Here is a 25,521-nt window from a genome sequence, read left to right on the forward strand (position 1 = left end):
TATTTAGTTCTGCTCTTTTACTAATTTGATATGTCGTGTTGTCATTTTTGTTTGTCTATGTATATCTTTTGATTTCTGCTTTTCTTTCTCCTTTGACCTAGTCATTTTTTAGAAGTATGTTGTTTAATCTCCACACTTTTGTAGGCTTCTTTACTTTCTTTTTACAGTTGAATTCTAACTTCAAAGCTTTATAGTCAGAAAATTCGCTTGGTATAAGTTCAGTCTTCCAGAATTTGTTGATGTTAGTTTTGTGGCCCAACATATGGTTTATTCTTGAGAATGTTTCATGTATGCTGGAGAAGAATGTATAATATGATGTTTTGGGATGAAGTGTCATTTAAATATCTATTATGTCCGTTTGGTCCAGAGTGTCATTTAAGGTCTATATTTATTGATTTTCTGTTTGGATGATCGATCTAGAGTCATCAATAGTATGTTAAAATATCCAAGTATGATTGTGTTCTCCCAGAGGAGTTGCTTTCGCAATGATGTAGGTGAGACCACATTGTGTTGGTGGATGTGGTGTGTTGTGAAGGCTTTCTGATTTATGGCTCTTAACAGTGATGATTTCAGTCTCTCAGATACTCATCCCCACATCTCAACAGTCCTGAGGACAAGACACAGAGCACTTCTATTATTCTGGGGATAGAGTAACTCTGAAGAGCTAGCTGTGGGGTTTGTCTCTGCCACTCTTCACACCATGAGGTGAGGGAGGTGGGATCTGGGAAGCTGGGAGCATCTCACTTTAGTTTTCTCTGTCTGCTGTGTGTGGGCTGCAGGTAGACTGTAGGAATACTGGCCATGACCCCACAGTCTGGCCGCTTTGGTTTATCTCCTCCTCTGCCCCTCTGTCTCACTGCTCCTCCTGGCAGAAGGAGACCCAGTCACTCCAGGTTTCCCTCTCTGTACCCCTCAGACAAAATACAAACAGCCTGAGCTTCCCTCCTCCCCAAAGTCCAGTAAAGAAAAAAAAAGAACCCAGTCACTCCGGGTTTGTCTCCTCTTCAGAGCTAACCACAAATGCATTTTATCTTCCACCCTCCTTTTCAACCCATCTGACCTTTAGTCCATTCAGTGCATTGATCTTTCAGGCACGTCTGTGAGCCTAGCTGGGGTTTCGTTACTGCATTATAGTTGTTCAATTTGTTGAAATATCAAGGGGAGAGATCGGGAGTATCACTCACATCACCATTACTGTGATGTCATTCTTTCTGAAAATCTTGACCACCAATAACATTGCTTTATCTTGCAATATAAAGAAATAATTTGGGCCCTGGCCAGTTGGCTTAGCAGGTGAGCATTGGCCTGGCGTATGGAAATCCTGGGTTCAATTCCCAATCAGGGCACACAGGAGAGGCAACCATCTGCTTCTCCCCCCCTCCCCCCCTCTCCTCCTTTTCTTTTTCTCTCTCTCCCTCCCGCAGCCATGTCTTGAATGGTTAGAGCAAGTTGGCCCCAAGTGCTGAGGATGGCTCCATGGCCTGGCCTCAGGCACTAAAGTAGCTCAGTTGCCAAGCAACAGAGCAGTAGCCCCAGATGAACAGAGAATCATCTCCAGATAGGGGTTGCCGGGTCTGCCTCCCTGCCTCTCACTTAAAAAAAAAATTAATAATAATTTTGTTTTATCTAATAATATAAAGAAAATAACAGTATTAATATTGCTACTAATAAAATCAAATAAAGTTTAATTTTTGTAGGATAGGTTGATTTAATGGAATAATAAATTCAATTACTCTTTTTGTTGATCTCATTTAATTACTTTCCTTTGAAGTATGTATCTTGTCTGGTTTGTTTTTGTCATAGGTTGATCATTTTGGATTTAAGACTGATAAAACTTTTAAACAGCGGTACCTAATAGCTGATAGACACTGGAAGAGAGATGGTGGATCAATACTTTTCTACACTGGTAATGAAGGGGACATTATCTGGTTTTGCAACAACACGGTATGTGCAAATTTGTGGAGGTCCTATGCTTTATTTGTCTGCTGTCATGATAAACTGGAAAAATGTTTTGTAGTGTATATATGATCAAGTATTATTGTACTTAACTGTGAAGTTCTTTAAAAAATAACAAGAAGTTCAACTCAGTAGAAAAACAGCAAAAAAACCTATGAATAGGCAGTTCACAAAAGAATAATGAATGTAGATATCCAGTAAGCCTGCATGTTCAGCCTTAAAGAATTACACATGAAGAATGAAATACTATATTTGGACAACTGATTTTTAAGACTTTTTAAAAATCCTATCTGTTCACTGGAGTGAACAAGGATATGAGAATAGGAATGTTATGGGATATAGTTATTTTATTTTTATTATGGTCTCTGGATTGTAAATACAAAGGCCTAAATTTTTGGATTTTTATTCGCTAGACATATAGTAGGTCTGAATATTTGTTAAATGGAAGAATGAATAAAGCCAATGCAAATAAAAAATATACAAGTTTAATTATCAAACAGGAATGCACAAAGATAAAGTTGTAGCTATATTTTAATTTAGCTTTAATGTTTGACCATATTTCTTATACTTGTAAAGGTAAAATGGTATAGTTGTTGTTTTTTCTTTATTTGGTGAGAAAGAGAGAGAGAGAGAAAGAAAGAAAGACTGAGGCAAACAGGTACAGACCGACAGGAAGGGAGAGAGATGAGAAGCATCAACTTGTAGCTGTGGCACTTTAGTTGTTTATTAATTGCTTCTCATATATGCCTTGACAGGGATCCAGCAAAGCCAGTGACCCCTTGCTCAAGCCAGCAACATTTGAGCTCAAGTCAGCAACCATGGGGTCATGTCTATGATCCCAGGCTCAAGCCAGCAACCCCATGCTCAAGCTGGGGAGCCCACACTCAAGCCAGATGAGCCTGTGCTCAAGCTGGCAACCTCGAGGCTTCTAACCTGGGTCCTCAGTGTCCCAGGTCAATACTGTATCCATTGCACCACCACCGGGTCAGGCAAAATTTTCCTTTTTAATGTGTCAGAACTCTGACCAGAAAATGACAACTTTCTACCAAAAACCTACTCTGTGCTCTACCTTAAAGTGAGGACTGAATCATATTTTCTCCACTGCCAATGTCTGGCATGCTGCTGGTACTCAGGAGACCTCAGTAAATGCTGGACTGAACTGAACTGAAAGCAAAGATATGAAAGCAATTATACATTTCTGATATTTCCTTAGCAATGCTAAGATTCTAAATATGTGCTATGTTACTTGAAAATAAAATAATTCCCTGAGAAATGAGATGCTAGGATGTCCATTTCTCTTAGATCAGAGACAAGTGATATCTAAACCTATTTTCTGTCAGACTCCTGCTCTGGTACGCTGTGAAATAACTGAGTCTGCCTCGTCTTCCTTCCTTTTCCTTGTGTAACTTCCCTTTCATGCCAAGGCCACAGGCAGCTTCTCCTGCCCACTCATTTTCCCAGCTCCTCCTCTTCTTTATTACAGGCAGGCAGCTGTCCTGCCCCTCCCACCCGCTGTCCTCACTGGCACTGCAGTGTAACTAAAGGCTGCCCAGAAACCCCGGACCTCAGAAGTGGTAGACAGGAATACATAGTGTAATAACAGTCCCAGAGAACTGACTGGAGCCCGATCCTGGAAGGATAGCTCCTGGCCTGCACACCTTCTTTACTTACTAAAGTGTTCCAGTGTGTGTTGATATGTCCTGGACGTTCATTTATTGAGAGTCAGTCTATCATGGTAGTCAAGAGTGAAAACTTCTGCCAGACTGATAAGATTTGAATTTTTATTTTGCCACTGTGCTGTGTGACTTTGGGTTGCTCATTCTGTGCCTCAGTTTTCTCATCTGTTATATGGGTATAGTAATGATGTCTAGTTTATAGAAATATGTGAAGACTAGATAAGAATCAGGGCTTTAGAGTAAAGCTTTAGAGTAAAAAATTAGTAAATGTTTAGAGTAAACATTCTCATAATGTTATTGAGAATTAATATATTATGTGGATCTATTTTGAAAAATAAAAATACCCCTGAGGTCGAGGCAAATTATTACTCATTATAATGTGAATCAGCTCAATTAAATTGTTTCCTCTTGAATCCTGGGGTCAGCTCCACAGAGGACTGGGTGTTTTGATGGATGGTCTTTACCTGAAGAAGCTCATAGACTGGTAGGGTAAGACATATGTGTAAGCAACTATTGCAGCACAGTAATGGTTATCTATACTTAGCAGTGTTGAGAGGAGGGAGCAGCAGGCCAGGGTGTGGCAGGCAGATGATGGCGCACTTGAGCTGCTGTTAATAGAGCTGGCAGGGAAGGAGCAGGGTGTTAAGAGAAGTGATGGGGTTATTGAAATCATCACAGATATCAGGTTAAATTCTCCATCCTCATATTCATACAGCTCTTTAATTGTTATTTATTGATCCAAACAAAAATGTTTGGAGGTTCTTAGTCCTTATTAGGAGGGTGTGGCTCATTAAAAAGCAAAAATATGCAATAGGAATGACTAATAGTTTTAATGTGTGCTAAATCTAAATCTAATCGGTTGATGTTGGCTGCCTAGAATGCTTTATAATCAGCACTATATGTGGAATCAAGATTATCTAATAACACTGGTGATTGTGCTCTGGAGCCAGACAGCCTATGTTTGAATTTTGGTGCTGCCACTTTCTAGCTCAGGGGTTGGGAACCTTTTTGGCTGAGAGAGCCATGAATGCCACATATTTTAAAATGTAATTCCATGAGAGCCATACAACGACCCAAGTACATTAGGCGTTATCCAATAAAAATTTGGTGTTGTCCCAGAGGACAGCTGCGATTGGCTCCAGCCACCCACAACCATGAATATGAGCAGTAGGAAAAGAATGGATTGTGATACACGAGAATGTTTTATATTTTTAACGTTATTATTATTATTTTTTATTAAAGATTTGTCTGTGAGCCAGATGCAGCCATCAAAAGAGCCACATCTGGGCCCTGGCCGGTTGGCTCAGCGGTGGAGCGTCGGCCTGGCGTGCAGGGGACCCAGGTTCAATTCCCGGCCAGGGCACATAGGAGAAGCGCCCATTTGCTTCTCCACCTCCACCCCCTCCTTCCTCTCTGTCTCTCTCTTCCCCTCCCGCAGCCAAGGCTCCATTGGAGCAAAGATGGCCCGGGCGCTGGGGATGGCTCCATGGCCTCTGCCCCAGGCGCTAGAGTGGCTCTGGTCGCCGCAGAGCGACGCCCCGGATGGGCAGAGCATCGCCCCCTGGTGGGCAGAGTGTTGCCCCTGGTGGGCGTGCCGGGTGGATCCCGGTCGGGTGCATGCGGGAGTCTGTCTGACTGTCTCTCCCCGTTTCCAGCTTCAGAAAAGTGCAAAAAAAAAAAAAAAAAAAAAGAGCCACATCTTGCGAGCCATAGGTTCCCGACCCCTATTCTAGCTTGTCTAGCTGTGATCATGGCAGGTTGTTTAAACTCTTGTGCCTCAATGACTTGTCTGTAAATTGGGAATAATCAAAATGCTCTTAGATTGCTGTGAAAATTAAGTGAATTGATACATATAAAGTGTTTAGAATAGTGCCTGACACATTGTGAGCATTCAATTCATATTAAGTTATTGCTAGTTACTATTTATTTTCAAATAAATAAGATTAATATAAAACCCATGTGAGTCTAGTATGCTTATTTATACTGTTCTTACTTTTATGTTATAAATGTCTATTTGTAAGCAGTGAATTAAAATATCTTCAGCTCTTTCTTAGGCTGTTTGGCACATAATACAATTTGAAGACTATTTTAGACGTAATGTTGATTCTATGTCTAGAGTGTCCGAATATGGAGAGTTAGAATTAGTAGTGGTTGAGCAACGGGCTAATTTTTAATTGTTTCACTTTATTACAGTGTGAGATTGTACAACAATGACAGCAATTATACCATTTATCTATAGAACAAATATAAATTACATGGTTTTCAGAGAGCTCTTTTTGGTCTGATTGAGCATCTGTTTCATATGAGTTGCAAAAAGATTAATGACTTTTATTATTGTATCCTACTTTTATCATCTGACTCTGTAAATTCTTTCTAGGGGTTCATGTGGGATGTGGCTGAGGAACTGAAAGCAATGTTGGTGTTTGCTGAACATCGATACTATGGAGAGTCTCTACCCTTTGGTGCCAACTCATTTAAGGTAAGTACATTTTTAACTTCTAAGTTTAGAAGTTTTTTAAATTTTACAACAATTTCTAATTACAGCCCCACTGTAAGAAAGAAATAATAGCTTTAACATGAACTGTCTGAAATTCCAATACCTTGTGTTTAGTCTTTTACCTAATATATAATTTGAACAGATTGAGACTTTTTATAACCATGTTATTATCATTTCTAATGTTGATCGGTCTCTGACTCTGCATTATGAAGCTAGCCTTCCCCAGATGAATGTTAATGGCTGCAGAAACTGGAGGGAACTTTTCATTGTTTCAAAAATGTCAGTAAATTATACACTTAAATTATTGAGTCTACTATTGGAAAAAATATAATGAGAACTGAGATATTTGTTTAATAAGATGTTTTTCAGTAAAATAAGGACAAAGAATCTCTATGATTCATTGAGGCCAAGTAGCCACATGAATTTCTTTTCTTTTTTTTTTAGCAGGGGTTGGTGGGGACAGGAAGGGAGAAAAATGAGAAGCATCAACTCATTGTTGTGGCACCTTAGTTGTTCCTTGATTGCTTTCTCATATGTTCCTTGACCAGGGGAGCTCCAGCCGAGCCAGTGACCCCTGGCTCAAGCCAGTGACCTTGGGCTCAAACCAGTGACCTTGGGCTTAAGCCAGCGACATTTGGGCTTAAGCCAGCAACTATGAGGTCATGTCTATGATCCTAGGCTCAAGCTGGTGACCCCATGCTCAAGCCAGATGAGCTTGTGCTCATGTATTATTTTTTTTTCAAAATTATATTAAAACAAGTATTCAATTAAAAATGTTTGTGTAATACCTAAGATTATGATATATACCACCAGTATAAACATACCATGCTTTTGGGGAACTGTGAGTTAGAAGAACTTGGGGTCAATTATTTTTATTGGGTACATGTTTTGAAAGGAGTTATTAAATTACTGTCTCAAAGGTTTTATTATCTTATATTGTAGATAAATAAAAAGTCCATGTGTTATAAATGAAAAGCAGAACAATTTGTTGATATGTATTGGGCTGTATGGGAACTCTATTTTTTTGCTTATTATTTTGCATAATTATCTGGTTAGGGGAGTTGACAGGTCCTGAAACCATTTGGAATTAGTCAGCTTGTTGAAGATAGAAACATTACCTCCACACACATACAAACACCAACATAACCTTTATTAGGTCCCTATGGTTTGTACTTTTTTAGCAAAATGGAGCAAAGGGCTTCTTTGATATATGCATTTTCTCTTTTTGTGCTCACAGAATTTGTTACTCGCCTGGGATTTATAACAAATATTATGCAAAGATTAGAAAATTCTTAACTCAAATATACACAGTGGCATGAAAACAAAGTAGAGAATAGTGACAGACAATGAGAGGGGCAGGAAGAAGTCAGAGCTAAAAGAGTCAATGACATATATGTATTGGAAAGATGGGAACTGTGTGCTTCCAAATGTGCCGAGTCAGAATTGCAAGACCAAAGCATGAAGGTCAAATAGGATAGTGTACTATGGATAGACAGCTATTTTAGTTATCTGTCACTATATACCAATTTACTTCAAAACTTAGTGGCTTAAAACAATAACAGACATTTACCATCTCACAGTTCCTATGGGTGAGGAATTAAGAGTAGCTTAGCAAGGTGGTTGTGTTTCAGGGGGGTCTCGTCAGCTGGTGCAATGGTCACCTGAAGGCTTGACTGGAGTTGGAGGTCCCTCTCCACTCTCAGAGGATCCACATAGGTGACAAAGTGGTACTGGTTGTTAGCAAGGGGCTTCAGTTTGTCTCCCCATGGATTTCTCCAGAGGACTACTTGAGTGACCTCCTGACATGGAGACTAGATTCCCTCAATGTTTACAATTCAAGAGAGCAAAGTGAAACTTCAGTGCTTTTATTGACCTAACATTGGAAGTCATATATCACTTCTGTTGCATTCCCTTTGTTAAAAGCAAGTCACTTAGTCCAGCCCAAGTTCAAAGTGAGAGTAATTAGGCTTCAACTTTTAAAGGGAGATACCTCATTAGTCTCCCTAGCTTAGCAAGACTCTGTTTTGAGTTCCACTACCCTACATTGCAGTGAAAATTGTCCCTAGGCAGAGAGCTAGAATATCATGAACTTATTTTATGAGTTTCTTTTTCTGAGGTATCAATATCTTACGCTGCTGTTTTCCGATTCCTGAAAATAATTGCTCTGTAGTGTTTTTGTTTTTTACTCTAATTTTACAACAGGCAGGTAAATTTGTTTCATTTGTTGATATATCAGACATAACAATAATTTTTCTGATAAATAAGGATGAGTTTTATTTTTACTAATGATTCTCACTTCAGTTTTCTGCAGGATTTAGTTTACCTTTGCTTGTGTGGGAGCTATTTTAAATGAAATTTTGAAATAAAATTTTAGTACAGTAGTTGTCTGTTAAGCTTAATATTAAGTTCTATCACATTTGCTATTAAATGTTATTATCAGTTTATTTCTATTCTTTCTACAACCTCAACAAGGTCTTTGGTGAAGAGAATATATTGGAAATTATATTTGAGCCTGACCAGGTGGTGGCGCATTGGATAGAGCATCAGACTGGGATGTGGAGGACCCAGGTTCGAGTCCCTGAGGTCACCAGCTTGAGCCCAAGGTCGCTGGCTCAAGCAAGGGGTCACTCGGTTTGCTGTAGCCCCCAGTCAAGGCACATATGAGAAATCAATGAACAACTAAGGAACCTCAACAAAGAGTTGATGTTTCTCATCTCTCTCCCTTCCTGCCTGTCTGTCCCTATCTGTCCCTCTCTCTGACTCTCTGTCTCTGCCACAAAAAAAAAAAAAAAAAAATTATATTTGAATGCAAAATACATTATTTCTACAAACTTAAAATCAGTGTAAATCAGCATTGCTGTGGCTTTGACTAGGCATTTTAACTCAATTGCCTAGAAATCTTATTTGGAGAAAAGATTATCTGACTCTGGCTTTTTTCTGGATCCATACTATGCCTAAGCTGTTATGTGCACATTTATAACTGTGTTCTTTGTTATTTTTCTTTAGGATTCTAGACACTTGAATTTTCTGACATCAGAACAAGCTCTGGCTGATTTTGCAGAGTTAATCAAATACTTGAAACAAACAGTCCCAGGAGCTGATAATCAACCTGTTATTGCCGTGGGGGGCTCTTATGGTGGCATGCTTGCAGCCTGGTTCAGGATGCAATATCCTCATGTGGTGGTTGGGTAAGTGCATTTATATTCGACACAAACACTTCTTAATGGTTGTCAAGGCAAGCTTAGAGATTTGTTTTGGGTAAAACATGTTTAATTCTATTGTATTGTTTGGGTTTCTATCTCATTACCAGCTGTTATTTTTCTCACCATTCCTGTTCAATATTAGTTTCAGTTTTAAAACTTGAGTTTGAGGAATTACATTGTTTTTCTTTTCTTTTGTCCTTGTTTTATTACTATTTAGAGCTCTTGCAGCCTCTGCCCCCATCTGGCAGTTTGAGGATCTAGTACCTTGTGGTGTATTTATGGAAATTGTAACTACAGATTTTAGGAAAAGTGACCCAGATTGTTCAGAGAGCATCCGCAGGTCCTGGGATGCCATTAACCGACTCTCAACAACCGGTAAGCTTTCATTAGAAGAATAGGATCATGTTTTTTTTATCTTTAACTTGTTAAATTCAACATTTCCCACTTCTTCTATAAACATTCTATTTAGACATAACATACATATTTAAATACACAGAAAAGTACACATATCAACCTACACAGCTTGATGAATTTTCAGAAAGCAAATATGTAGTGTAATGAGCATCAAGATAAAGAACCTTCCTAAGAAATCCCCTTGTGCCCTTCCCAGTCACTACCTCAGCATTTCCCAAGCTAATCACTATCCTGACTTCTAAAACATAGATTAATTTTGCTTGCTCTTGAATTTTGTAGTCATTGGAATTGCACACAGTGTGTATTTTTGTGTCTGTTTTCTTTTGCTCAATCCTGTGTTTGTGAGACACTTCCATTTGTTTTATTTAGCCATAGTTTGTGCTTTCTCATTGTTCTATAGAGTTATACTTGTTTACTTATTTATTTCATTAGTGTCTTTAAAATAGGCAATAATTCAGAATACAAATTCTGGTAAACTCCAAGAGGATGGCAACTTGTCTATCATGGGATTATTATCCTATTACTCTAAATATATCTTACTGATTTTGAAAAGGTATTCTTGGAGAAATGGTATAGAAGATTTTATTTTGTAAAATATTAAGTGAAGAGAGTATAAACTCTTACGTTGAGCAGGGCTTTTTGGATTTCAGCATTGTGATTTTATTCTCAGGGGCTGGCTTGCAATGGCTTTCTGAAGCTCTCCAGTTATGTACCCCATTAACAAATTCTCAGGATGTTCAGCGTTTGAAAGACTGGATCTCTGAAACCTGGGTAAATCTGGCAATGGTGGACTACCCTTATGAGTCTAACTTTTTGCAGCCTTTGCCTGCTTGGCCAGTCAAGGTAACAGGAAATTGTCCTTTCATCATATGTAATAACATTCTTTTTAATTGTATGTGTGCATTCTCTGACTTTCAGCATCAGGGGAAATCCCAGTGACAAAGGGGCTGGGGCGTTAGTCAAATCTGGGCAGGAATGCTGGCTTTACCACCTTCTGGTTACTCAGGTTTGACCATGTTACCAACTTTTCTGAACTCTGTTTCTTCATTTGAATCATGGAAATTAAGTGCATAGGTTACAGAGTTACATGGATTAGAAATAAGACCAATAGTTACGTATAATGGAATGTTACTAAGTGTCAAGTCCTGTGCTGTGCACTCTGCATATTCAATTGATTTAATCTTTGTGATATATGTGAGACACCTAGAGCTCATGGTCAGTGTTTAACGAGTGGCAGCTGCTCAGATATTTTGTCATCTCATATCACAGCACTATGATCCAGTCAACTGCTTATGCATTCAAGTTCTACATCCATCATAAAGGGGTGAACCACACGTAGCAAGGTGGAGTGGAACGCGCACTGACTCTGGATCCTTGATCCAGAGCTACCAGTTCCCAGCTGTGTGATCCAGAGCTACCAGTTCCCAGCTGTGTGATCCAGAGCTACCAGTTCCCAGCTGTGTGATCCAGAGCTACCAGTTCCCAGCTGTGTGATCCAGAGCTACCAGTTCCTAGCTGTGTGATCCTGGGCAAGGCTTTCTCCTTCCTGAGCCTACATGTCTTCCTCTGCAGAACAGGATAATAATATTTTCTCCATTGGGGTGCGCTGAGTGTCGGATAAAATACTAGATGCGAAAACAGTCCAGAAAGTGCAAAGACACATCATACTATACATTTTAGGTTTCTTTTATACCAAACTTTGTTATTGTATGTTCCCTTTTGAAAACATTTTTTTTTTTTTTTTTGGAAAGAACAATTCCTCTTAGTTTTGAAAACAAAGGCTGGCCAAATTGATGGTCATTAAGTGTCGAGACTATAACTGACTCTGCAGTTAGAATGAATGTTGAAATGTAATGGAATTGGTCTTAGAAGGACAAGGTTTCAAAAGCACTTTTAATAAAATTGTCCCTTTGTTAAATGCACACCTTGCTTAAAACTTTGTAACCTAAATGGTACAAGGACATTTGCTATTAGAGATAGTTTTCTTTATCTAAAAAGTGTAATGACCAGTGTGTATCTTGCACATAACAGGCCAGAGGTAAATGGGTATTGAATTAAATTAAATTTTGATTGCTTCCATGTCTTGGCCTCTGTGAATAATGCTGCAGTGAACTTGTCTCTTTGCGAAATTAAGTTTTGATAATGCAAAGGTTATTAAAAGAGCAGATCTCTCTCATGTTAAGGTAACCTGTATCGAAATAATGAGTAAAACTGAATCTGAACCACAAAGTCACCATATGTGTCAGTGTGCTAATAATGCCAAATTTTTTTTACATTATTTTACTATTTACAAAGCACTTGTATATACACTATTTCATTTAAACTCACAAGAATACTGTGGAAAAAATAGGTATAATCCCAGCCTCATGGAGAGGAAATTTAAATGAAATAATCACAAAAAACTGATGGACCGTGTCTCAAAAATGTTTATCACAAGTATTTTGTCATCTGTTTTTTACTTACTACAATCCTTCTTTCATATTTTGTATATATACATTATAAAGTTTATTTTTAAGGCATGATAACTATGTGTCTGTCCCACAATCACCTTTTATTTTTTTATCCAAGACTAGTTCTTGTCATTTTCTTCAATTACTTCTTATTGACTTGATTCTTCTTTTTGACATGTTAACAGATTTTTGATTGTTTAAGATATATTTATGATTCTGTTTCCTGTTTTGCCCCACCAAAAATAACCTTTTTTCTTTGCCTCTTGCTTGAGAAACTTTGAATGCATCTGTCTTCAGTTTCATCCTATCTGATTTAGAATTTTTCCACTACATGTCTCCCTCCCAGACTTTTAGCTTCAGCTCACTTTCCTTCACTGTTCATTCTGCTTCTCTTTTCTTGAGCCCCAGTCTGTTCTCCCAGCCCTCTAATCCCTGGAACACTACCCAGTGGGATTGCTCTTTCACTCGGATAGTTCCTTTAACCAGGACTCCTCCTCCTTCTCATTCACTTCCTCCTTTTGAAAGGGCTGACAAACAGCCATTTTTTCTTTCTTTCTTTTTAAACTTCCATTTTATTTTCTTTTTTAATTAAATTTATTGGGGTTACATTGCTTAATAAGATATATATTTCAAGTGAACATTTCTATGATACATGATCTATTTATTGCATTGTGTGCCCACCACCCAAAGTGAAATTTTCTTCCATCACCATGTATTTGGACCCCTTTACCCATATTACCTACCCACTTCCCTTTGAAAACCGCCATGCTGTTGTCTGTGTCTATGCGATTCAGTTTTATATCCCACTCAGGCTTAGGGTGGTGAGATAATAACTGACAGTGGACTATGGAGAAAAGCAGGTGATTTCAAAGTCTGTCTGGACCTTGTTTGGTTCTGATGGATCCATAGTCAGCAACTGAATGCCATTTCCCGTGCCAACTCAATATTGTACTTTTTCATTTGTCTTTGGGCTTTACCTGCTCAGACATTTGCTTTGTTTACTGTTAACCGAAGCTGCAACATTCAGGCAGAAATAATCATGGACTCGGCTGACAGAAGACAAGGAAGAAGAGAAAAGGGAAATTGAAAACCCCTCTGTCATTTGACTGCTCTGTCAGCATGAAACTACTAGGTCTCTTCTCAGCTTAAAGAGCCATTTTAAAGGACACTGCAGAGTTTGTTTATTTTAGAATCATGTTTTTAGCTGATAACTCACTAAATCTTTTAGTTTAGCCTTCTGAGCATGCAGATAGATATTGTAAAATAATGAGACATAAGCTGACAAATCTCTTCCATTTGTCTGGTGTTTGATAATGTATGCGACCTCTCTGGGTGGTTTAAGCGGTTTAGGTGCATTTTCTGAAAAGGGAGCTTTTAATGACAAAACTAATGTGATTATTGGAGTGAGTGTGAGAAGGGTATTGAGGCCTTAGAGAATGAAAGTCTGTTAGAAAGCTAAATGTATCTGCTTAATTCTTTCTCTAATGTGGATGGACTGTACTCAGAGAGGAGACTGTTCTTCCTTTATTTTTCTTTTAATCTATCTTCTTTCCTTCTCCTTAAAACATTTTCTTTGTTCCCCCATTTCTTTCTCTTATTCAAATGCTTATCTTCATAGGTGGGGGACACTTAAAGCTTTTAAGCAAATTGTTATCTTTACTTTCTTTGGTGTTCATGGGGCAGGACCTAAGTATTTCAGTGCAGAGCTGATTAGTTTGGTACTAAGGTTAGAATGTTCTGTTAGCTCCACGATTTCTGTATTCTTAAAAATGACTATTATTATAATGTACTTGTAATGCTCTTATTCAGTTTTTCCTGAATGTTTACCCTTGTTCTAGGAAACAGAAAGTGAGTGAAGTCTGTCCATTTCATGTGATTCTTGAGCCTTATATTACTGTTTTATTCCTACTTTAACACATAAAAAAGTTTTGTGATTTTATAGTGCCACTGAATCTCTGCTAAGTTATACCTAAAACATGTAAACTTAGAATAATACAAAACCAATCTAAAAATTTTAAAAATTGTATAAAAATTAACTATGAAAATAATCATGGGGATGTAAAGTATAGCATAGAGAATATAGTCAGTAACACTATAATACCTTGTATGGTGCCAGGTGGGTACTAGACTTACTGGGAGGAAATCACTTCTTAAATGATATAAATATATATTTAGCTAACATGCTCTTGCCCTGAAACTAATATAAAATAATATTAATTAAGCTATAATTGACTAATAAAAACTAAGAAAATAAGCATGAGATCAAGTGTATATAGGTGCTATTTGTGTTGTTATTTCTCTCATACACTGTAACTTCAAAGTTGACTGTGTGTAGCATAGTGGTTACAAATGGCAGCTTCATAGTAAGTCTGTATTTGAATGCCAGCTCTGCTACCCTTCCTGGCTGTGTGGCTTTAGGCAAGTCTCTCGACCACTGTGTGCTTTAGTTTTCTCATGGGCAAAATGGGGATAATAGTAATTGTAATACTTGTTAGGATCATTATGAGGATTTAATAGGACCAAATATATTGTAGGCACTAAATCAATGCTAGTTATATAATAACAATAAAAACAATGAAAACAGGGAAGTCAGGGAAACAAATTGTTAAACCAGGACTTTGTGGCTAAAATCTGGGTTCAGAACCTATATTCACAGTTTATAAATTCTGAGTTTGTTTCTTCCTCTGTGAAATGGGGATGGTCATTGAATGTTCCTCCCCGGGTCATTGTAGGGAAAGAACCTGACTTCAAGGAACATTCAGTAGTTGTACTAGCAGCCTCAACCCCATTTACCCCATATCAGAGAATTTATGGCCTTACGCAGTACCTTAAGTAGAAATTGTTTAGAAGATGCTGTTTGTTAGTGTCCACAAAATAAGTAAAAGATATAATACAGGGGCTGCCTTCCTGTTGAGTATTTTGGGTGGAAGTGATTGACAGAGAGTCTTTTCCTATTGTCTGATTAGATCACAGGCCCCAAGTAAACAACTGACAGACTAACCACTTGCCCTTATCAAGGGGGTGACATCTGCAAATTATTAAGCTTGAGTATTATATAAGGTTGAACCAAATATGCCAATATTTGATTGTCTTTGACTTGTAAACATGGCAATTTCATAGGGTTCAACTTAACATTTACATAAATGTTTTTTGCATCCTATAGATTTATGATAAAAGCATATGAATATCTCATTTTGATTATTATAGCCTTTGAATAAGTAGGGAACTAGTGTGAGGTTTTGCCAGCATGACTTCAGTATTTTTTTTTGTGTGTGTGTGTGTGTGACAGAGATAGAGAGAGACAGAGAGAGGAACAGAGAGGGACCGACATACAGGAAGAGAGAGAGATGAGAAGCATCAGTTCTTTGTTGTGGCTTCTTAGTTGTTTATTGATTGCTTTGTCATATGTACGTTGACCGGGGGCCTACAGCTGACAGAGTGACCCCTTGCTCAAGCCAGCGACATTGGGCTCAATCTGGTGAGCCTTGCTCAAACCAGATAAGCCCGCGCTCAAGCTGGTGACCTTGGGGATTCGAACCTGGGTCCTCCGCATCCCAGTCTAATGCTCTATCCACTGCACCACTGCCTGGTCTGGCGACCTCAATATTTTTTGAAAATTTATTTACTCTTTGCTACCAAATTGTTAAGGAAATATATAGAAATATGCAGAGATTATGGGGTTTTTTATGCTAGAGGATGATACTTGGATTTACAGTCTTTCGTGTTAGAAAGGTATGTTAGAACCACTAAAATAACAAAATTCTCCTAGTATATTTGAAAATATATTGTAAAAACATTTTAAGTGATATTTTTCTGGCCTTCTACCTAGCATATTGGGAGAATTATAAATAGGTACTTAATTTCTATAAGGCAATTTGATAGGATATTGCAAAGACCTTAAAAATGTTTATATCTTTGAACCAGTACTTCCTCTAAGAATTTATCTCAAGAAAACAGGTTAAGGATATATGTAAACATTGAGCCCCAAGTTTATTTATTGTAGCCTTATTTGCAATAATGAAAGATTGAGATTAATATAAATGACCAATTATAGAGTTTCTTCAACTCTTTCTCAACTCCCCATCCCGACAGCTCCCCTCTGGATTTTCTCATGTTGGTCAGTGTCTTTCTTAAAATGTGTTGCTCAGACTGGACCCAGTACTCCAAGGGTGCTCTGACCTCATTGAACACAGTGGGCCCAGGTTGGTCCTTAATCTGGACATGGAATTTCTATCATCAGAGGCCAGTTTCTGACCATGATCTTCTTTCTCTTTGTGTAAGTGGGGTTGCTTGAAACCCAAGTATTGTCAACGAGTGCTGGTCCCCAGCCGTGCTTGTGTCTTTTAAGGAGTGAGAGTAACTGCTATTTGCAGAGATGGCTATTCATGGGGACACCCTTTCTTTGCCTGACAGAGGCCCAGTGTTCTAGCATTGGGAGGGGATCTGATGCCAGCATGTGTGTCACACTCACTTGCTACTGTTCTTTTCCTGAGTAGGAAGCTACTTGTTGCTGCCCGTCAGCACTCCTTACTCCCGGCCCAGCTTGCATGCCCCCCGCCTCGTCTGCCATGCTGTGCTCGCATATAAGGCGCTCTGCATCCCCTGTGTCCCCTCTGGAGTTCTGTGCTGCACTGTGAAAGAGCTGAGTCCACTGTTGGTGTTCACATGCAGAAAAGAATGCCGATCCCATGTGGGAATGGGTAGTATAATAAATTCTGTGATTGGTGCTTGATTTCCATATTTTCTCAGTTATTTCTGATTGGCATACTTCTTAGGAGCATTTTCTGAGAAAAGTGCTATACAGTTAGATTTATTTTTTTTACTTACCATGAATAATTGAGAGTTGTCAGAATAGTAACACTGTTTTGCCTTTTTTCTTCAACTTGCATTTCCTTGTTGCTTGTGCTTGGTAGGTGTGAAGCTCTCAGTGTAGCACGATTTTGTTTCTTTCTGTGTGCTCTAAACCCTGATGTGTGGCCTCAGACTTACTTTTTAATGTACAGTATATCTAGTTATTTGAACATTTTAATTTCTGACTTTTCTCACACTCAGTATTTCCAAAATTTTATTGGGAATAAAGCACACTCCATCTCCCTTTTGGCAAGTCACATTGTAGTGGAGCATGTTAAAGGCTCTGGGAAATCCTACACTCAAGAAAACTGTTCACATCTGCTGACACATTTCCTAACATTGCCTATGAAACAAACATTTTTCACCAAGTATCATGTAACATTACATAGAAATATTGTTGTACTGACAACATCAGGGAAAGGCATTTAATTTTTTCTGTGATTCCTTTGCTCAGAGTTTTCAGGTTTCCCCTTTTTTCAGGAAAGTGATGCTGGGAGCTGGTACTGGGCCGGACTGGGATGAGAGGCCGTGTTCGCTTGTGGGCCCTGCCCTCCTTTCTCAGTGCCCTGCTTTCCCGACTGGGAGCATTCCCCCGCCGGGCCTGGCTGCTCCTGTGCCCACAGTCTCTCCCTAGAGTGGGGTATTGAGTTCTCTTTTCTAGGCTTCTCCTCTCTGGTTTCATCTCTTTATTTTTTTGTCAGGACCTGCCTGGTGTATAGATATTTTCCATATGAAATGAGAAAGGATGAGAACGCTGAATTTGCATGAGAGTGTTAATAGAGGATGGAAACTTAATGCGTTTTCCTTGTCTCGGAGCTCTTTGCAGTTTTACAGGGGATACAACCTAAGCCGTGCAGTATTATGGATAAGACGTATATTTCATAACCAGGAGACCTGGTGTGGAGTCTAGGTCCTACCATTTCCTAGCTGGATTACCTTGAACAAGAGATTTAAACCAAGAATCAGTTTCTTCATGTAAAATAGTGGATGATAACACATCTGACATGATTGTGTGTGGATTAAGTGATGTAATGATTCTAAACCCAAGGGTCAGTCATCAGGAGCTATTGTTGTTACTCAGCTATGATTCCATTTCCTGTGATTTCCCCCTAACATTTTATTGTGAAAATTTTTGAACACTGAAAAGTTGAAGTAATTGAGAGTGAACACCCATAAACCTATCACATAAATTCTATAAATATATTTTGCTATATTTGATTTATCATATGTGGTCACCTCTCTGTTCTATCTGTCCTCATTCCATCTTGTTATTAAAGGCATTTCAATACACTTTGCAGACATCAGTATACTTCCTAAATCAGTTTTAACATCATTAACTAAAGTTCAATATTTGCTTATGATTTTTTGGGTAAATTTACAGACAGTGAAAGGTACAGATTGTAAGGTACCATTTGTTCTATAAGCCAGACCCCCACGAAGCTCTGGAACATTTACCTACCCCCTGAAAGTTTCTGCCCCTGTCTAGTCAGTCCCTGCTTTCCCTCTCAGCCCTGAGGATGTCTTGATTTTTAGTAGTGGAGTTTCAGGTCTGATTAGCGTCTGGAAGAGGGAGTATTTGGGAGCTGGGGAGCTGTCTTGTCTGCTTATCACACCGAAGACATTGGAGCTTTGAATAGTTGTTCCATAAGACGTTTTATAAATTTAGTATTTTTAAAAAATATTGTCATTCATTCAGCTAACATTTAGTGGCTTGATGCCTTGCAAAGTAAGTGGTGAGGGAGACATTCTAGAGTCAGATGAGTGCTTTACAGTGTTATGGGGGTTCTGATAGAAATAGGCAGAGGGCATAGTGAGACATGAAGAAGGGAGTGATTTAGTTCTTCCTTACTTGAGGGCATAGACATGATGGCCGAGTGTTTTCCAGGTGTAGGTGGAGTGGGAGAGTGGGGAAAGGACTTTCTGGGAGCGCAAGAGCAGAGGAAAGAAAGCGCATGGTGGGCTTGAAATGGTTTTGCTGGGCTGGAGCAAAGGCTGCAGGGGAAGCAGCCAGTGGAAGGCACGGAGGACTGCATGCTATGCAAAGGACTTTGGTTTATTTCTACAGTTTGGGGAGAATGTAAAAGGTTTATTTATTTGTGAAAGGGAGGATACTCAAAAGATAAAAATTGTCAAGTAATGCAAGTTAAATGCTTAAGATTGTTTTATGATCAAGTCAAAGTCATATGTCTTTTTTGTTTTATTATTTATATTCTGCTTCTTTTTATTTTTCTAAAATGACAGGTGGTTTGCCAGTATTTGAAAAATCCCAGTGTATCTGATACACAGTTGCTGCAGAACATTTTCAAAGCTCTGAATGTATATTACAATTACTCAGGCCAGGCGATGTGCCTGAATATGTCGGAGATATCAACAAGCAGTCTGGGTTACCTGGGTTGGAGCTATCAGGTACGTGTGCATAATTTCCCCAGGTGGAACTTATTTTTCACTAATATGGTTGTGTTGTAACAGAATGTTCACAAGATTTTGTCACCTTATCTGGATCTCAATCGGGGCTCCCTCCGAGACTATGGATAAATTTATTCAGTCAGTCATGCATTTATTCATTCATGTATTTGATCATCACCAAATATATTCTAAAGTACTTACCATGGGTCAGCACCCTTCTAGGCTCCAAAGATACAGAGATAAATAAGACATGATCTTACCATCAAATGTAGCTTGTTGAAAAAGGAAGAATAGCTATTATTGCAATAGACCTTGATAAGTTCAATAAAAAGGCATTTTATGGACACATAAAAGAAGGAAAGTCTAACTTGACTGTCTCTGAGCCTTCGTTTCTTCATCTGTATGATGAAAATAGTAATACTTTCCTGTCAGAGTTGTTTTAAGGATTCATATGTTAACAGATGGGAAAGAAAGCAGTGCACAAAGGGGGTGTATAGTTCTACCTTTCATGGCTTCTCCACAGAGCCTTTCCAGGGGCAGGGAGGGTGGAATGGCATAGAGGGAAACAGCGGGAGCTCTGCAGCCAGACTGCCTGAGTTCACCCCCTGGCTTTGCTGCTGACTCCCCATGTGGCCTTGGACAATTTATTCAACTTCTTTGTGTCTTAGTTTTTCACTAGATTCTCCTGGCTTGCTTTCTCAGGCCTGCACAGAAATGGTCATGCCCCTTTGTACAAATGGTGTTGATGATATGTTTGAACCTCACACATGGGACTTGAAGAAATTTTCAGATGATTGTTTTACTCTGTGGGGTGTGAAACCAAGGCCCTCCTGGATCACTACTATGTATGGAGGCAAAAACATCAGTTCCCACACGAACATAATTTTCAGGTGAGGTTTTTATGGTCCAAAGAAAAACTTTGGCTGATGGAGACATTTGTAGAATATCTGAGAAAATAGAACCAGTAAAAATGTTGGAAAATAAAATAATATAGAATACAGCCAGTGGTGTATTATTTCCCTGTTTCTTGAAAGATAGAGGATGCTGAGAAGAGATGTGATTATACACTCTATTACCAACATGCTTAAAGGTTTAAAACAACACGGCAACAATTTTTAAATATTAAAAAAAACTCACTGTTCTTAATTTCCTACTTTAATTATTATTGTTATTAATGGCAATAAAAATGTTTGGTATTTATTCAACAAACACTGCATTTGGCACTTTAAATAAATTACCTAATATTTAACCCTCACAACAATTCTGTGAAGTAGTTGTTATAGCTCCTCTTTTACTGAGTAGCACAGAGAAGGTCACTGTGTTCAGTCACTTGCCCAAGTTCATCCAGCCTTATTTCAGTTATAAGAAAGCCATATTTCAACCTTGGCCTGTGTTACCACAAAAATCCTGTTTGCCACTGCCCTTATAGGGATATATTTGCTATTGGTTCACATCAGAGCTATTTGAGTAGACTCTATGTGTGTCTGGCTGTGACTTCAAAATGTCCATGTTTTGGTTTGTATATCAGGTTGTCAGTTATTAAGAACAGCAACCAATTAATTAAAAAATTTCCCTAAATCTATATAGAAATAGTAGATAGATACCCATACATACCTCTTAATCTGTAGCTACTGTTTAAATTGTAAATGTCATTCTTTTACAAGCTCTTATAAACAAGAGTCAAATTTGGCCTTTGGGACTTGCTCAATAGCTTTTAGGAGTGAGGAGTGTGTTTTTGACGGAGGGCTCGGTGTCTAGATTTAGGCCCATAGCACTGCCCACTTTGCAGTCTGTGTACTGGGTTGGTTCCAGTTTCTCACCCAGCAGGGTACTTACCCAAATGAAAGGTGAAACAGTTCATGGAAAACTTTAAGGTTCTTTTTGTTTAATTTCCTTAAATTGCATTCCTTGTTCTCTATAGGATTCTTCCCAACTATAGTCTTCAGCTTAGCCTTATGAAAGTGACTGTTGAACAAGTAAATCTATTTAGGACACTTAAGGAAACTGTGCCAAATCCTGGTGGTAAAAGGACGAGAGGACTGAAAAAGGCTTAAGCACAAGCCTGGGGCCCCAGGCGCATCTTTGTTCCTCAAGCAGGAAGTACTTTGTCAATTTCTTGTTTTTCTTTAGGAGCTAATCTATCTTCATGTAATATTCATGTGGACTTCTCTAGCTTGCTGACACTTGACGTTCATCCTTGCTTGCTTTAACCTTATTAAGCTCAAGTTCAAGTTGAATTATAAAGTGGAGACTAAATATTTGTTTGAAGGTTTTAATATATGAGGTTTAGTCAAATACATTGTACTTTTTTATCGGATTTATCCATTACAGATAAGTATTTTATTTACTCATTTTTCCTCATATTATTTCCCTCAGGCCATCAAAATAACAATCATCATCATCATCATTGTCATCATTTTCACTTGGAAGGGGACAGATTTTGTGAGAAAAATTGGGGGAATAGAAGTGAAATCTGTAGGTAGAAAGTATAGTTCAGTGTTAAAAACTTTTCATTCAATATAAGAACTTTCTAACAGACCTGTGCAAAGGTAGAATAAGCTGTCGTAATAAAATTACTTTAGTTCTCTTTGATTCTCAGTTTTCTCTTCTGAAAAAAATGAGAATAATACCACTCATCCCCTAAAGTTTTTGTGATGCTTTAAGGAATTAACCCAGTGTGTGACCGGTGGTGGCGTAGTGGATAAAGCTTCCACACAGAACAGTGAGGTCGCTGGTTAGAAACCTTGAGGTCTCTGGCTCTGAGTGCAGGCTTGTCAGTGTGGGGTTGCTGGTTTGAGCTGGGCATTGTCCACACAAACTTAAAGCTTGCCAGCTTAAGCCCAAACTTGCTGGCATGAAAAGCCAGGGTCACTGGCTCGAGCAAGGGGACACTGGCTTGGCGTTGGTAAAGGCACAAATGAGAAGCAGTCAATGTACAACTAAGTGAAAGCAACTACAAGTTGATGCTTCTCACATTCTGTCCCCCTTCCTTCCCTCTCTCGCACACACACTCTCTCTATCAAAAATAAAATAAAATTAAACTAAAAAAGTTAACCCAGGAAAGTACTTGTCCCAGAACTGGCAAATACACGTGCTCAAAAAATATTTATTGAGTGAATAATGGAAGTACACTGTCTGCCTTGTACTTTATGTTGAAGCCACAGGGAACTGTTTATTTTTTCCTGAATGTCCTTTCCCTTTCCCTTCCTCTTTTTCTCCTTAAGACTCAAGTGTCCTTCCTCCAAGAAACCTTTGCTTACTCCTCCAGGGAGGTTAGGGTTCTGTCACCCTCTTAGCTTCTAGGCCTGTGACTGTCATAGCAGACCAGGTGGAAATTACTGTTTGTGTTTCCGTCTGCCCCCATGAGATTGGGAACTTCTGTCTTAATCAACTCTGCCTTTAGCACCTGCTGCCGTGATGGGCACATAATGAATGTGCAATAAGTGAGGGTGTCGATAAGGATGAGGACTGAAATGCAAAGCTCAGGAAGGCTTCAGGGGCAGGACTGGGTATGTGAAGGTGCTGTTTTATCCTTCTGCAGTGGCAAGTCTACTTGTAAAAAAATTATTTTTTCATGTTGCTAGGTGAAAAATCCAATGTAAAAATTTGTGTTATTTAAAAATTCAGAATTCTGCTTTAATGAAGAAAGCACATTCCCAAAATCCAGGAGCAGCTGCAGGTGTCTCTGTTCTGTATACTTAGTGGCTACCAGCTAGAAACATTTCTGGTTGAGGAGGAAGAAATGTCCAAGGAACTGTGTAAAATATCTTTTGTTCATGCTTCTCTGCTCAGGTTGCCTCACACAAATCCAAGTGTGACTGCTTTTCTGATTGGAGCATTCAGTCTATATCTATTGGATTGGAGATTTGCCAGTTAAGAGTTTGGGCTCTGAAGTCATAGAGACCTGGGTGCTGTTTTGCTTCTTCACTGAGTTAGCTGCATGGCCTCTGGAGATTGCTAATTTATATAAATTAGAAATAATGACTGCCCACTAAAGTTATTTCAGGAGTACGCAGACTCTTATGGAAGGGAGCACTGTGAGGGCAGAGATTTTATCTGTTCACTGCTGAATCCCCTGTGCCCAGTCAGTGCCTGGCACAGAGTAGGCACTCAGTAAACATTTGTTGAGTGAATGAGGCCTTTAAAAATAGTCCTATTAATAGTTCCATTTCAGCATATTTTTTATTCCATAGTAGTTTTTTTAGAAGGATTAATTTTTTCCCAAGCCAAATTGGTAAGAAACTCTTTTACTCCAGTGGTCATTCTGTTATTTAAAAATAAACCAATAGGGAATTCCTAAGAAGCTGATTAATTTAATGCAACTTTTCAGGCAAATTAATTGTCAGCAATTAAATGAGGCTCAGTGTGGGGGATTTTGTCCCAGCATATAGATTCTATCATGAAAGCCATTATTACTTTTTTTGTGTGTGTATTTTCCAGTGAGTGGTTTAGCTTTCACATGTCTAGGAGCAAGAAATTCAAGTCCATGTGTTGTATCTTAGTTCTCTCAGCAACTCCAAACACTGTCGCTAAGTCACTAGGCTGATTCAGATGACTTTTAAATGCAGTTTGCTTATTATGTGGCTGTTAAAATGGTCTTTATGTTTTGCGAATAATGGAGAAACTCCTGTGTGGTTGGTCCTGTCAGTTGGCAATAATGATAAAGGCTATTTGTTCACTTAAGAGAATCCAAACCCTTCTGTAGTTTACTTTATTTATTTTACATCTTCTGTATATCCAGAAATTTATTTAACTGACAATTTTAAAGCCTTAGACATGGATGAAAAAAAGTATAGAAGATATAATTAAATGGAAAGATACTCCATGTTCATGAACTGAAAGATTTAATATCGTTATAATGTCCGTACAGTCTACAGATTCAATGGAAAATTCCAATGTCATTTTTCACAGAAATAGGAAAAACAGTTGTAAAATTGGTGTGGAATCACAAAAGCTGCAAATAGCCAAATAATAACAAAGCTGGAGGTATCATATTTCCTGATTTCAAACTATACTACAAAGTGATGGTAATCAAAAAGTATGCTCTTGGCAAACCCCCCTGTTGTTTACTTTAAAAACTATATCTGATATCTAACAACTAAAAATCCTATTTTGTATGTGAGTTTCCTCTTTTGTTTTTAATAAAACAGAAAAAGTACTTTATGATTGATTTTTTTAAAAATGATGTTAAGTTACAATTGAATTATTTTTTTATTTTTTATAAATGTTTATTATTTGATTTTAGAGAGAGAGAGTAAGGAAGAGAGAAATATCAGTTTGTTGTTCCACTTGTTAATGCATTCACTGGAGTTGATTCTTGTATGTACCCTGACCTGAGATCGAACCCACAACCTTGGCATTTCAGGAACAACACTCTAACCAACTGAGGCCAGGACATTTTTTATTTTTTCTTTCAAAGAAAAGTGTGATGAGAATTTGTGGTGGGAATTTAAACTTGCATTTCAAAGACATATATATTTAATGTTTCTAAATACATATTTTTTTCATTTAATTTGTACATTTACTTAGAAAAAGTTGATTGTGTTGTCTGACCCAAAAATCTACGAGAAATGCTTCCACATTCCTTTTTATGTTCATTTACTTCTCAGAAGTATTAACACTTCTCATTCTTAGACTATATGATAATATTTATAATAATACTGCATAACTATGTGGTATTTTATAGTTTATACCTTTCACATATAGTATTTAACTTGGACCCTAATAGCATTTTCTCAACTTTAAAGGTAATGTAAAGTGGGATCTTTGAGTAATGATTAAATTTTCTGATTGAAATTTGGAGGAATTTTTTTAGTTCTATCACCCTATTTCCCAAAGTACTCTACTGCAAGGAAACTATTGTATGAAAAATGAAGGCTTTTTTTTTTAATATAAGAGATAGTTAGCATTTTCAAATATGAGAGTTTTCTTTATCACTTCGATAGTTGCATCCCAGGAAAGAAGGAAACTGGAATTAATTGAGGGACTAGTACATGACTGACATTTATACTTATTAACTACACCCACAGCCCTGGCTGGTTAGCTCATTTGGTAAGAGTGTCATCCCA

At 38.2% G+C, this 25,521-nt stretch overlaps 1 protein-coding gene across 1 annotated transcript in view; it reads left to right on the forward strand.

Moving 5' to 3' along the window:
- PRCP (prolylcarboxypeptidase) overlaps positions 1 to 25,521 on the forward strand; it is an 81,121-nt gene that overhangs the window by 54,403 nt on the left and 1,197 nt on the right. Inside the window, exons 2-8 of the mRNA XM_066249299.1 lie at positions 1,804 to 1,944; positions 6,010 to 6,111; positions 9,136 to 9,317; positions 9,550 to 9,707; positions 10,417 to 10,589; positions 19,289 to 19,453; positions 20,156 to 20,343. Coding sequence (XP_066105396.1) covers positions 1,804 to 1,944; positions 6,010 to 6,111; positions 9,136 to 9,317; positions 9,550 to 9,707; positions 10,417 to 10,589; positions 19,289 to 19,453; positions 20,156 to 20,343 — 1,109 coding nt within the window. The remainder of the gene's footprint in view (positions 1 to 1,803; positions 1,945 to 6,009; positions 6,112 to 9,135; positions 9,318 to 9,549; positions 9,708 to 10,416; positions 10,590 to 19,288; positions 19,454 to 20,155; positions 20,344 to 25,521) is intronic.

This window comes from Saccopteryx bilineata, chromosome 1 (genome assembly GCF_036850765.1).
Source record: "Saccopteryx bilineata isolate mSacBil1 chromosome 1, mSacBil1_pri_phased_curated, whole genome shotgun sequence".
Classification (NCBI taxonomy): Eukaryota; Metazoa; Chordata; class Mammalia; order Chiroptera; family Emballonuridae; genus Saccopteryx; species Saccopteryx bilineata.